This window comes from Chenopodium album, chromosome 20 (assembly GCF_948465745.1).
Source record: "Chenopodium album chromosome 20, dcCheAlbu1.1, whole genome shotgun sequence".
NCBI classification, from domain to species: Eukaryota; Viridiplantae; Streptophyta; class Magnoliopsida; order Caryophyllales; family Amaranthaceae; genus Chenopodium; species Chenopodium album.
The window spans coordinates 17,670,436-17,683,998 of NC_137853.1; the positions used below are offsets into that span (position 1 = coordinate 17,670,436).

The 13,563-nt window shown below is 39.0% G+C and overlaps 1 protein-coding gene across 1 annotated transcript; it reads right to left on the reverse strand.

Annotated features, from left to right (window-relative positions):
- Positions 1 to 687: 687 nt before the first annotated feature.
- Positions 688 to 6,397, reverse strand: LOC145596510 (adenosine kinase 2-like). The gene is made up of 12 exons (XM_081652687.1): positions 6,232 to 6,397; positions 5,841 to 5,894; positions 5,485 to 5,531; positions 5,345 to 5,376; positions 5,154 to 5,255; positions 4,981 to 5,048; positions 2,004 to 2,080; positions 1,807 to 1,904; positions 1,645 to 1,715; positions 1,491 to 1,557; positions 1,186 to 1,369; positions 688 to 1,101 (listed from the first exon to the last, which is right to left on the reverse strand). Exons 1-12 carry the CDS (start codon positions 6,312 to 6,314, stop codon positions 959 to 961), a joined length of 1,026 nt encoding a protein of 341 aa, XP_081508813.1. The 5' UTR covers positions 6,315 to 6,397; the 3' UTR covers positions 688 to 958.
- Between the last annotated feature and the right edge of the window lie 7,166 nt (positions 6,398 to 13,563).

The window sequence follows — 13,563 nt, forward strand, 5'->3', positions numbered from 1 at the left end:
ACAAACAGTTTGTGGGGGTGCTAGTTAGCTAGTGGAAGAATTAGTTAGCTAGTTGAGTTGTTAGTGGAATTCTAACGTGGAATCCACTATTATAAAACCTGTAATAATTGTTAGTTGAGCCAACAATTAATATAAATTCCATTTTTCCCTCTTCTTCTCTAACTTCTCTTTTCTTCTCTGATTTCTATCTCCTTCTTCCTTCTCCTTCTTCTAGAAAATTTCGCCATTAGAGAAGCTTCAAGCTCTCCCTTATCAGAATGGAGTAGTGTCATTACTCGTCATCCTTTTAGAATTCACCCCAACTTATCACCGTACTCACTATAGGAGATAAGGTAGGATTTTCTGGTAGAAATTTAGCAAAGACAACATATTTCCTCACCAGTGCTCTTAGGTCAAAGAACCTCACATAGTAATTCAATGGAGAAAATGTACTTTACCATGGTCATCCACAAAGAACTTATTAGAGAAGGTAAACTTTGGAGTGTTTACTTAACTTTGGTTTGGTGATCAGATTACTTGCAGTCCATGGAAGTGATTGTTTTAATCTTAGTTATATTAGACGATAAGATTTAATCTTACTTATTCCCCCACTATGAAGTGGGTTAATCAATAGGATTTTGTTGTTGATGAGAGTGTTTCCTAGAAATTGTTGACAAATTTTGGCAACAAAAGGTAACAATCTACTAATTTTGTGAGTAATAATGCAGGAATATTGCTAGATTTTTGGCTGATTATCCATTTCCAATAGTATTCTTAATACACTCACAGCATATTATAATTCCGCAGCACACTGATCTATAAAATCAAATGCTTCTGGGGAAACAAACTGAATAATTAGATCCCCGAGCAACAATAACACTTGGAGGACCAAGGTTCAAAACTACAAAAATGAGAAACTTGCATAAAATGACTCATCACAATTACGACTCTAATGCGCGTAGTCATAAACTAAAAACCTTTACTTAAACTCGGGCTTCTCTGGGTATGTGCAGCCTGACCTTTGGATGATAACAGTTGCAGCATAATTACCAGCCCTAACACAGTCCTCAATAGGTTTCCCAAGAATCAACTGAGACAAAAATCCTCCAACAAAAGCATCACCTGTACGAGAAAGTGAGTGTATGAAATTCTTTGATGATGAATAAGAAGCTTATTCTATGCAGCATACGAGTTATGAGAGCATACCTGCTCCATTAGTATCAACCAATTTTTCTTTAGGCAGCACTGGTACAGGGAATGTCTTCACTATGCCATCCTCGGCAATAACAACAGGATCAGCACCCTGAGTAATCACAGTAATTCTCTTGTGTGTTCCTGATGCCTTGGGCCACCGGGAGATCTTAATGGCAATCTCTTCCACATTTTCAGTCTGTTATAAGAGCACTAATCAGATATATGATTCTCAATTAAAACCTAATATATTATTTTACCCAAAAAAACAAAAAAAACAAAAAATAAAACAAAAAATAAATAAATAAAACAAACTTTACCTCCCAACCATGAGCTTTTGAGAAGGCTCTTGCTTCTGTTTCATTGCCGAAAACATAATCCATGTATCTGAAGCACATGAAACAAATTCTGTCAATACTCTGCTTATACTTTCCGATGTATATTCTACATTCAAACAGGAAGATTAAGACTTACGGCAAAGCTTTCTCCTGAGGATCCTTGAAGAATTCACAGATAAATGGAGCAGAGAGGTTCATCATGAAAATCTGCGCATAAAGCACAAGTGTATAACAGTCCCCTGTCAGACTCAAAAGCCATTCAAAACCAACAGAAAAATATATGTGAAGCCGAAATTACCTTGTCATTTGCAGCAGCATGTTCAGCCACAAGTTGAATGGATTCCGGAGATACAGTGAGAAAAAACCCAGCAATGTAATAGAACTTGGCTTTCTCAACTATCAAATTTAATCAAACATGCAAGTCAGTTCAACTTTCAAGTCAAAAAAATTGAAGAGGAACTATGATATTGCAGGAAAAGTTGAAAGCTTATATACCCAATGCCCAGTTTTCAGGTTTCTTCAAATGGTCAACCTTGTAGCAGTTGGCAGCAGATAAATTAGCAACTAATGACCTGCACATAAGACCATGGATCATCAGCCCTTACAATCAAGCACCAGGTCAGCATAACTTTCTAAAACAAATTCGAAGCACATCAAAGCAAGAATTAATGAAGCTTTACAGCATGGAGCCTAATTCATTGACAAACATCTCATAATCAGCTCCAATGGTCTTTATGTTACAAATCCATCTATATCAGCTTAATAGCTTATGCTCCTTTGCGTAGATTAATTTCAGCACAAGAAGCCAACTTTTAACATGATGTATTTCAAATCCATTATTAACGATACACAGCCAATGCTTCAAGTCACTTGGGGGTATGACAAGATATCGTAACCATATTATAGAATAATTTGTGTTTACCTATAACTGGAAACGGAGAAAATGGAACAATTGCTAAGTGCACTAAATTAAATAAAGAGATCCTTTATCACACCTCCAACTTATCATAAAAAATGGAAAAATGTTTTATGTACATGTACTTCACACTGCTGTATTCTAGCCCCATCAATAGTTCTACAACTATACAACTCCAGTCTAGAATTAGCAAGTAAACTGTATTACTTTAACATGCAATGAATTGAAAGTCTAACCAATGGCATAAAAAATAAATCTATTGGCAAAAACAGGTCGTACAATAACCATGAAATCTCAGTAATCTTCAAGAAGGTTGATTGCAACCTCCAAAGCTAGATCATCCAATCAAGGAGATGACATAGATGGATCAAAAACATGTTTTGCATTAGATGCACCAAATAAACCACATTGGCCGAGATAAGTGTCTCGTTTAACAAAAAAATAACTAAAAATGTATTTCTACTGTTTTAAACATTGATCCTTAGGCCCTAGAAGAGCCAAAGGTTGCCTTGTCATGTTACAATCTTCTCAATATTACTCAAGAATTGAAAAGTTCAACTCCAGGAACTCTGAAGGGCTAATTGGATAAGTGTAAAAAAGTGTGGGAGTGTAATTATTTTGAGGATAATATGCATAAATGGTAAAGGGATATGCCTAAAGTTGTAAAATGCTAATTGGGTAGAAGATAAAAGATTGAACAAAAATGAAAAGTGAGAAGATTTAAAAAGAACCCATTGCTATAAGGAAGGCGTGTAGGCTCATTGGTGGTTGTCAACAGGTATTCAACCCTAATTTTCAACCAATCATTAAGTTTGAGTGGTTTAAGCTTCTTTCCTTACTTTTAATTCAGCCATTGTTATTGTATTTCTAATAAAGCTTGTGTCTTTCATTGTTTTGCATGGTTTGAGGTTATTTAGTGTCTTCTAGCCTAGCTAATATGGTTCAATAAGAGAAACTAGAGGAGGATTTTGGGCTTCCTCCCATTGTGACACATCATTGGAGTTTGATATAAGAAAATGGAAGAGAGCTTGAACAGTTGTATGCTATGTTACTCGGACTCTTTCATTTACCTCATGTGTCCGTGTCGACACGACTCGTGTCGGACGCCGACACTGACACTTGGACACTTCATTTTCAACTAAAAACACAATTTTTTTCAAGAAAATGGGCGAGTCCGATACTTGGACACCCGTGTCTAATTGGACACTTCATCCGAGTCCAAGTAACATAGGTTGTATGAGAACTATGATGGACTTGATAAGTTACTCATTCAAATTAAAAGATTTACCAATTCTTATGCTAAGTACAATAGAGCAATGAAGTGTATCTGCAATGCCATAGCTGTAATAGTATGTAATTCAACTTAGGCTTGGGGTTATAATCCTACTTTAAGGGAACTAAATATTTACCTTCAACTGAGTTTGGCAGCTTGTGCATCAGATTACACAAATTAAATATTCTTTATTCTTTGATTTTGGGGTTACTGGTAGAATTGTGAAGGCTCATTTTAGAAGAGGGGTCGCTTTAACTTAATTCAGGGATTTGTATGGAGTGTCATGAAAGCAACAGAACTAGACCCTAATAACAAAAACTCAAAGAGATAGTTAGGGAACTATCAAATGTGGAGATAGCACTACCCGAGAAGACACATCGATGAAGAAAGAGAAAGCTAAGCGGGCGGTTATAGGAAATAAGAATCAAGAGAGCTTGGACATTCAAATAGAAAGTCCTAGGCCTAAAGCTGATGCAAGTTGGCGGTGTATTTGGTCCTTTAGCAAAGAGAACAAATTTGGAATTCTTATGGGTCTTGTAATTGAAAATGTGGGGGGTGATTTGGAAGTATCCAAGCCAATGTCCCCAAAGATAGCTTATCTCCAACAACAAAAGCAATCTTTGTGAACAAAAGAATTCCATGCGAAGCATATGGTTATCTGATTATCTCTAGGGTATGTATTAAAAATTTTGAACAGCGGAAACAGTTACACTATTTTCACCCCCATTCAATGAATTCTTTGAAGGTCTGTACCTTGACAACAAAAACAAATGTCTCCAAGGCTACCCAAGGTCTGTTTAGGTATAAAGAGGAAATGTGATATCTTCCCCTTGTTAGATCTTTCCAACCTTCTAAGGACAAATATGCGTAGTTACACGCGCACTAGAGCTACTTCATGTCTTTGTTGTCATTGAACTTTAATTAAGGTACCCAAAAACAAGCAATAATTGTTGGTAAAGGAAATGTTACCTATAAACAAGCAATTATTGTTGGTGAAGGGACATGTTATATAGTCCAGAGGGACATATATATGGATTATAGGAAAGCATGTAGAATGGAGAGGAATATTAAATTCAGCAAAGTTAAAAGGAAAAATAAAATGGTTTGTTTAGAGCAAAGCACTGAAGAGATGCATTCAAATTCTGAATAAAAGGGAGAATGCAAAGGAGCACCTAGGCAACCCATTATAGGCAATCTTAAGAAAATAAACACTTCAGCAATTAGGATCACAAAAAAGTCACAATTCACAAAGCATAAGTGGATAACCAGAGATCAAGACTTACCTTTCACCACCGACAATACAAACAGCACAAGTACCAGTAGGCACAGACTCATGCTCATAATAATGAACCTGATTAAATAAAATGCATACACGTCAACGAAAGGCAATAGAATGTATTTAAATTTACGGATGGAAAAAAAAAAAAAAAAAAGGCAGAGCACATATAAACATTACATTAACACCAGCACTTGTCGCATCACGCTTCATCACTTCGCCAAATTTGTCTTTGCCAATGCAACCCATGTAGCTAGTAGCACCGGGTTTTTGGAGCATCCACTGAAAAAGGAAAGAAACAGATGTACATTAATAACACAAAGATTAAACCTACACTCTACTTCAATCATGAAACTTATTCCGAGCTATACCTGGCAAACCCTGATCGAATTTTGGGTAGCACCTGTCACAAAAACAAACAATAACCCATTAACAAAAACATCATCAGCTCCAAAAATATTTCTCAACCCTTTCTAAAACAAGGCATATTTAGCATAGCAGTGCAAATTACCTCCAGCAATAAATTCCACCTTGAATTTCTCATCCATCTCTCCATACCTAGAAATGGGCTTCAACTTTTAGTACAAATTATTATCAAACTCATATAACCCTAAAGAGAGTTTAAACTTTTAAAGCTAATACAGTGATCAACAATTCTACCCGACAAACCCGAGAAAAAGAAACCCGATCGCTAATATAAGTAAAACACACTAGGGAAACCACCGTCATAACGAAACACAAAGAATTTAGCATTACAATTCTAATGCTATATGCTTAACATAAATCAAATGCAACCTTTTTGAATATCATTGTAGCTTAATGAAATTCTAATTTAAATTCGTCTTATAAAACAGATAGCTCACTTACATAGGCACATGTTTATCTTCAGCAAGAATGGCATTGTTCAATTTGATGTCATACCTGCATCAAAATCAACAAGATCAATAAATATACTCCATTTCACAAAACTACCGACAAAAAATTTGAAAATAATTAAATTCGATGTTCACGGATCATTTCATAAATCATCGAAATTAAAAATAAAAATCTAATCATGAAATTAAACTATTCAGATGCAGAAGTATTTCAATAAATTCCATCTAAATATCTTACAAAAAATAATAATAATAATAATAAGATGAAATTACATTAGTCTATTTAAAAAAAAAAAAAAAAAATTCATCAAATACAACAAATTCAGAGATAATAAATCAAAAACATGAATCCAAAGAAATAAGATAAAAAGACGAGTACTTACTTTTGCAAGAATTCATCATCGACAACAGCGGAGATATCCAAAAGAGGATTTCCCATGCCCAACAAAACACCTTCAGACGCCATTTTTAACAGAGAATAGATGAGAAAAGGAAGGAAGAAGAATGAAGGAAGAGTGAAATGGGGGAAGTTGAAGCTCAGCTCAGATTCAGATCTAAGAGTAGGAGGTGATTTATAGGCGCACGAAAATATCAGTCACTCACCAACCCCACTTAGCTTTTCGACATTTGGGCCTGCCCACAACACAAATTATTTGAATACTCCTTTTAGAATTTTGTTTAACAATTTTTATTGGCCCTTAGTCTCACCAACCGTCTTTTTCCTTTTTTTTTTCTTTTTTTTTTATTTATTTTTTATTTTGATATTGATTGATTGTTTGTCTCATGACTTTTTTTATTCTCCACAAATTGGATGATTATGAATGGAGTATTAGTTCTTCACGTACTTGAAATAAGGTAGATTAATCTGATTTCAATAAGGTTTGGATCTTCTAGTCTTGTCTGATTTAAATATTTCTGATTTGTTCTAATCTAATCTGATGTTTTAGTTTTAACTGCATTGTAACACTGATAATCAACAAGAAAACACATTATCAAATTGGATTTTATTTGATTTTCGAATATGTGACTTTCATAATTGTTTCAAATACTTCGTACTTGTTATTATTCTAATCAAAATTAGATCAAATCAGACTATAAATATTCTGACTAGACCTATTATAACCTTTAATTTTTGTTTACTTATTTCAATCTAAAGAGAGCAAAACCAAGGAAGATCATATGCATCTTTTTAGGGATTGCATTAATACTATGACTTTATGAACTAGAATCTTTGGGCTTAACTGCGTGGAAAAGATTTAAATTATAACTTCTTTTTAACTTTAATTGGGAAGGGTTGATTAATTATAACCTTAATCTAAGCCATTCTTGGAATTCTTGAAAAATCATGTGTTTCGATTGCTTTGTGGCATATTTAGAGGGCTAGGAATTACAACGTTTTTCAGCTAGCCGTGCTTCACCCCATCACTCTTTTTAATCTGGACTTGGTGGCAACATTCAACTCTTTTCAGGGAAGAGGACTAGTTCCAGCTTTGAGGCGACATGAGGCTAGGTGGATAAGGCCAAATGAAGGTGAAATCAAGATCAATACCGATGCAGCTTGAAAAAAGTTGGAGTTGGTGCAATTGCTAGAGCTGCGGATGGTTTTTAACTCTTTGGTAAAGCTCGGAAACTCCGCCAGTGGGTTTCCCGCTGCCAGTCCCAAGCCTGGATAAAGGAGGAGGGTTACGGTAGGCCAGTGACAGCCAGTATAAAACTTCGTCACATCCCATGACATGAGCCAAACAGATATTTTCGTGGGGGCGTTCCCTACTCAGCGACGCGCTGCACTTCCTAGACCCGGGTGTAGTGATAAGTATGCAAGGGTTGCTAGGTCGTCGCCCAGAAGCGACGCGCCACATTGCCCGAGTGTGGTGTCAAATGAGCAAGGGCGTGCCATTGGGGCGTTCCCTACTGAGCGACGCGCTGCACTTCCCAGACCCGGGTGCAGTGATAAGTATGTAAGGGTTGCTAGGTCGTCGCCCAGAAGCGACGCGCCATATTGCCCAATTGTGGTGTCAAATAATCAAGGACTTGGAGTTGGGATCAGGAGGGAGCGTGGGAGAAAAGAATTTAGTTTGCGGATTGGTTCTTGGAATGTGGGGTCTCTTACGGGAAAATCAGCAGAATTGGTAGAAGTAATGAAAAGACGACGCGTGAACATCATGTGCCTCCAAGAGACAAGATGGACAGGAGAAGGAGCTCGAGGCTTGGTTTTGGGGTATAAGGTATGGTATGTTGGGCAAGAAACGAGCCACAGAACAAGGAATGGTGGAGCTAGGAACGGAGTTGGTGTGGTTCTCGATGAGAGGTTGGCAACAGAGGTGATCGAGGTCTATCGGAAGAACGATAGGTTGATAAGGCTGAAGTTGCTATGTGGCAAGGAGATTGTGAATGTTATCAGTGCTTATGCTCCCCAAGTGGGTTTAGATGCAGAAGAGAAACGACAATTTTGGGAGGACCTAGACGAGGTGGTGCAGGGTGTCCACCACTCAGAGAAGTTATATATTGGAGGGGATCTAAATGGGCACGTTGGGGCGAGCCGAGATGGCTATGAGAGTGTCCATGGAGGCTTTGGGTATGGGCAGAGGGACGCCGGTGGTGAAGCTATTATGGATTTTGCCCAATCATATGATTTAATTTTGGCTAATACTTGGTTTAAGAAGAGGGATTCACACTTGATAACTTTTCGGAATGGAGCAAATGCAACTCAAATAGACTTCCTGCTCACAAGGAGCATAGATAGACAAAGTTGCATAAACTGTAAGGTTATCCCAGGGGAGAGTGTGGTCACCCAACACCGGCTATTGGTAATGACTATTCGTCTGAAAGAGAAGGCGAAGAAAAAAGTTAGACAAGAAGAACCAAGGATAAGATGGTGGACCCTAAGGGATGCAAAAGCTAAGGTTTTTACAGAAAAGGTAATTGAAGAAGCGGATTGGGATGGAGAGGTGGATCCGGACATGACCTGGTTACGAATGAAGAACTGTTTCCTAAGAGTGGCCAAAGAGGTCTTAGGGGAAGTAAGGGGAAGAACTTCGGTACAGAGAGATACTTCGTGGTGGAATGAAGAGGTGAAAGCAGTAATTAAGCAAAAAAGGGAATGCTATCAAGCCTTAGGAAAATGTAGGAGTGATGAAACCTTTGCAGCGTATAAGGAGGCTAAGAGTAAGGCAAAGGCAGCTGTTCGCCAAGCAAAAGAAAAGGCATATCAGGAGGTTTATGAAAAGCTTGATTCCAAGGAGGGAGAAAGGATCATTTATAAGATGGCAAAGAGAAGACAAGAGGCAAGGAAGGATATTGGCATGGTGAAGTGTGTCAAAGATAAGAACCAAATGGTCCTAGTGCAAGAGGAGGACATCAAGGACAGGTGGAAGGGGTACTTCGATGAATTATTTAATGGAAGTAATGGAGTTGTGATAGGAGATACCTCTATGAGTGATGAAGAAATCAACATGGAGTATGTGCGAAGGATTAGGAGAGTAGAGGTGGAGATTGCACTGAGGAAGATGAAACCTAAGAAGGCGGTTGGCCCTGATGGGGTACCGATAGAGGTGTGGAGGTGTTTGGGTAAGATTGGTATTGATTGGTTAACAAACCTTTTCAACAAGATATGGACGGCTACAAGGATCCCACAAGATTGGAGGAAGAGCACCTTGGTCCCGGTTTATAAAAACAAAGGAGACGCTCAAGATTGTTCTAACTATCGAGGAATTAAGCTTATGAGCCATACTATGAAGTTGTGGGAAAGGGTGATTGAACAAAGGTTGAGGGCATGCACAAGCATTTCAGATAACCAATTTGGTTTTATGCCTGGGAGATCTACTATGGAGGCAATCCATTTGATAAGACAAATGATGGAGTTTTATAGGGTAAAGAAGAAAGATCTTCATATGGTCTTTATTGATTTAGAGAAGGCATATGACAAGGTGCCAAGAGAGATACTTTGGTGGGCAATGTTGAAGAAAGGTATCCCACGAAGGTATGTAGACCTAGTTAAGGATATGTATCGGGATGTGTCAACAAATGTGAGGACATGCGGAGGGTTGACAAAAGATTTCCCTATTACAATCGGATTGCATCAAGGGTCTGCATTAAGCCCTTTTCTTTTTGCAACGGTTCTAGACGAATTAACTAGACCAATTCAAGATGAGGTTCCATGGTGTATGCTGTTCGCAGATGATATCGTTTTGGTGGATGAGACTAAGGATGGGGTTAATGTCAAGTTGGAGCAATGGAGGCAAAGGTTGGAATCTAGAGGGTTTAAGCTAAGTCGGAGTAAGACTGAATATTTGGTATGTCGTTTTGGCACTCAGAGGGGGACAAGCAATGAAGTGGTGAGTTTGGATGGAAAGGATTTGACCATGAGTGAATGTTTTAAGTACCTAGGGTCGATCATCCAGAAGAATGGTGACATTGATCAAGACGTGACCCACAGGATTAAGTCAGGGTGGCTTAAATGGAGAGCGGCCACGGGAGTGCTATGCGACCGCAGCATTCCCTTAAAGTTGAAGGGAAAATTCTACAGGACTGCCATAAGACCAGTGTTGCTCTATGGTACAGAATGTTGGGCTTCTAAGAAAGAGCATATTAAAAAGATGGAGGTTACGGAAATGCGCATGTTAAGGTGGATGTGTGGAAACACTTTAAGAGATAGAATCAGAAATGAGGTTATTCGCAAGAAAGTAGGTGTGGCGGGCATTGTAGATAAATTAAGGGAAAATCGTCTGCGTTGGTTTGGACATGTAAGACGGAGACCCGAGGGTGCACCGGTGCGAAGAGTGGAAGAGTGGGACCATGGAGGGATTAAACGAGGAAGAGGGAGACCAAAGATGACTTGGTTGGAAGGAGTGAGGAAGGATATGAAGTGCATGGATTTACGTGAGGATGAAGTTTTGGATCGTAAGGGATGGAGGAGAAAGATTTATGTTGATGACTACACGGAATAATCAAATTTGGTTCATGTTAGCCGACCCCACTTTTGGGATTAAGGCTTTGATTGATTGATTGATTGATTGGTAAAGCTCGGAAAATTTTAGCTAGGACTTCTGCTGAAGCCGAGCTCATTGCTACGCATGGAGGAATGCAGATGGCAGTGGACGCCAAGCTAAAAGAGGTAATTGTTGAGGCTGATGCTTCATCCCTTAAGAAATTGAAGAGGTCACTAATTATGGCACCCATGAGTTTGCGGTGATCCTTAAGGACATGGAATGCCTTCTAAGTAAGGGGTGTAACTTCTCTTTTACCTATATTATGAGAAAAGCAAACCGTATAGCTCTTTACCTACCAAAGATAGTCATGGACATGGTTGCAGGAGGAAGTAACATATATGATGTGTTGGAGTTTGGTGAGTCCGACTCACCGCAGAAACAACCCCGACCCAAGGAACCACTCGCAATTAATAAATCATAAAGCATAACAAAAACCACAAAAGGGTAAAACCGGAATTTACCTTTGAAGCGTGCTTTGCCCTCAGACACGGGCTCGTACTTGAAAGCTCTAGCTCCGATAATACTCGAGCCTCCCACAATAATCCACCCACAAAGGACGAACACCGACTTTTTAGGTCCGCTACCTCGGAGTTAGTGAGGTCCGACCAAAACCCGAGTGTTAATAGAGTTTCAGAGTTTTTGCCAAAATGCAATGCTCTATTGAACTCCCACTCAAGCACTCTTCTCTAAATCCCAAGGTGGGTATCTATAGAGGAGAGTGAGAGTGGGAATTTCTATCCCATATATGTGGGATCATGAAATTCCACAATTTAAATTTAAAGTTAAATTAAAATAAAATTACAAACTAATAATAAATCTACAAGTGGCACTATCATATGTAAAGGGTGGTGAGGACCACATGGAGAGTAGGGGACCATACTTGCTCCCCACTCAATAATCTCCTTGTGCCACATGTCCCGCACCCCACTTGCTTCCATATGCTCCCACTTGCTTCCCATAGTACACGGCCCTAAGGCCCAGTCGAAAGCCCAGCCCCGCACTTGATGTTGCGAGCTGCTGCTATGGCTAGCAAGCCACGCACACAAGTGCGGGTTGCTGGCCTTGCGTGCGCTACTAGCTGCTGCTAGCACGCATTACTTGCGGCTGCTAGCTGCTGCTAGCATGCAACGCTTGCGGCTGCTAGCTAACTATGGTGCGTTAGCACGTACCAGCCAGCCATGCATGGCTCGGCTTGGTGCGCATGCTAGCCACCTATGCTAGGACATTTTTGCCCCTACCACTCCTCCGAGTGCTAGGGGTATTTTGGGAATATGGTCGATTTATTATTATTTTGCGCATCTCGTCACTTATTATTTTTGTTTAGGGTAATTTTACCACGCCATATGGTCCAATCAGAGGATGACACGTGTCAGCCTTGGGTTGGCCCGAAGTGGACCAATCCCTGTTTGACACGTGGCACTCCAGATAAATGGGAGAAAAGGCGGCCTTCATGGCCCAAATCCCGAGAAAGCCTGATATGTCCATTTTATATAGTAATTCACCCCCGTCCCTTGGTCATAATTAGTAATGTTTTTGGCTCTTTCGAGCCACTTTTATTACTAATTGGTGTTTTCTAGTGTTTTCGTAGTCTTTGTTGAGTTTTGTAGAAAATTACACCTTTGGAGCATTTTCTCGGGTTTTTCATGGAGCGACTACGGAAATTAGATGAGCACGACCATCTTTGAAGCCCAAGGCCGGTTAGAGTCATCGAGCCGGTGATTAAGGGCTCGGTAATCGGGATACCGAGGTATTTGGACCGAGTATGCAAAACCCGAAGAGGAGATCCGGATTGTGTCGAGGAATCAAACCCAATCGAAGTTCCAAGCCTCAGAGTGAAGGCGCGCCCGATCGAGTAGGCATAAGCCTGATCGGGCGAGGTGCGCAGCAAGGGGAGCTGGTGCGTGGCTAAGGCGCGCCCGTTCGTGCGAGCACTTAGCTCGATCGGGCGCAGCAGACAAGAAGAGACGTGAGGAAAAAGGTGCGCCCGATCGAGCGCGTGTTTCTGGAAGACCTTGTTAGACGAGCACTTAGTTTCTAATTAGGAGTTGTTTTAGTTCGTTGTTTAAGTACGTTTTAGGATTATTATTTCTTACTTACTTTCTCTTAGACTTTCTCTCTCTACTTAGTTTATTTTCTCTCTCTAGATTTTCTCTCAACTCTTTCCCTTGTTCTTGACTCTACTTTGTAATTTCGTTTTCTGTAATTTTATTCTTTAATTTCTTATGGCTTATTATATTACTTTGCTTATTTTAGATTTAATCATGTCTGAGTAGTTTAATTCTAGGGTTTATGGGGATCCGTAATTAATATGAAGGGATAATTTGTTATTATTGATTATTGATATTGCATGATAATTTCTTATTGAATTGTTTTGATTCTTTGCAATTGGATTATGAATCGAGCAGATGTAATTTGATTGTGAATGTTTAGCAATATTGAATTGATGAATCGAGCAGATGTTAATTCAATATTAAAGGATATTTTCAATAGGAACTTAGATCTATTAAATTGCGAGAGCCTGTTAGATCTATGTTGATTAATAAATTGCGAGAGCCTGTTAATCATATTATTTGTGCATTGTTAATTATTGATTGTCATGTTTTATCTCGAAATATTAATTAATGGTGAACCTGTGACCATAGGCCTTCTTATTATTGATTTTCTCCCTAAACTTAATCTCCGTAGTATAGTTTCATTTTAAAAACAACAAATTGGTTACCTTAATAA

Excerpts from the sequence above, each read along its gene's own strand:
- LOC145596510 (XM_081652687.1), bottom strand. The coding sequence starts at position 6,314 with ATGGCGTCTGAAGGTGTTTTGTTGGGCATGGGAAATCCTCTTTTGGAT. Across the intron at positions 2,081-4,980 it reads TGTATTGTCGGTGGTGAAAG|GTCATTAGTTGCTAATTTAT; the intron begins GTAAGTCTTGAT and ends TCTTATGTGCAG. Across the intron at positions 1,905-2,003 it reads ACCTGAAAACTGGGCATTGG|TTGAGAAAGCCAAGTTCTAT; the intron begins GTATATAAGCTT and ends TAAATTTGATAG.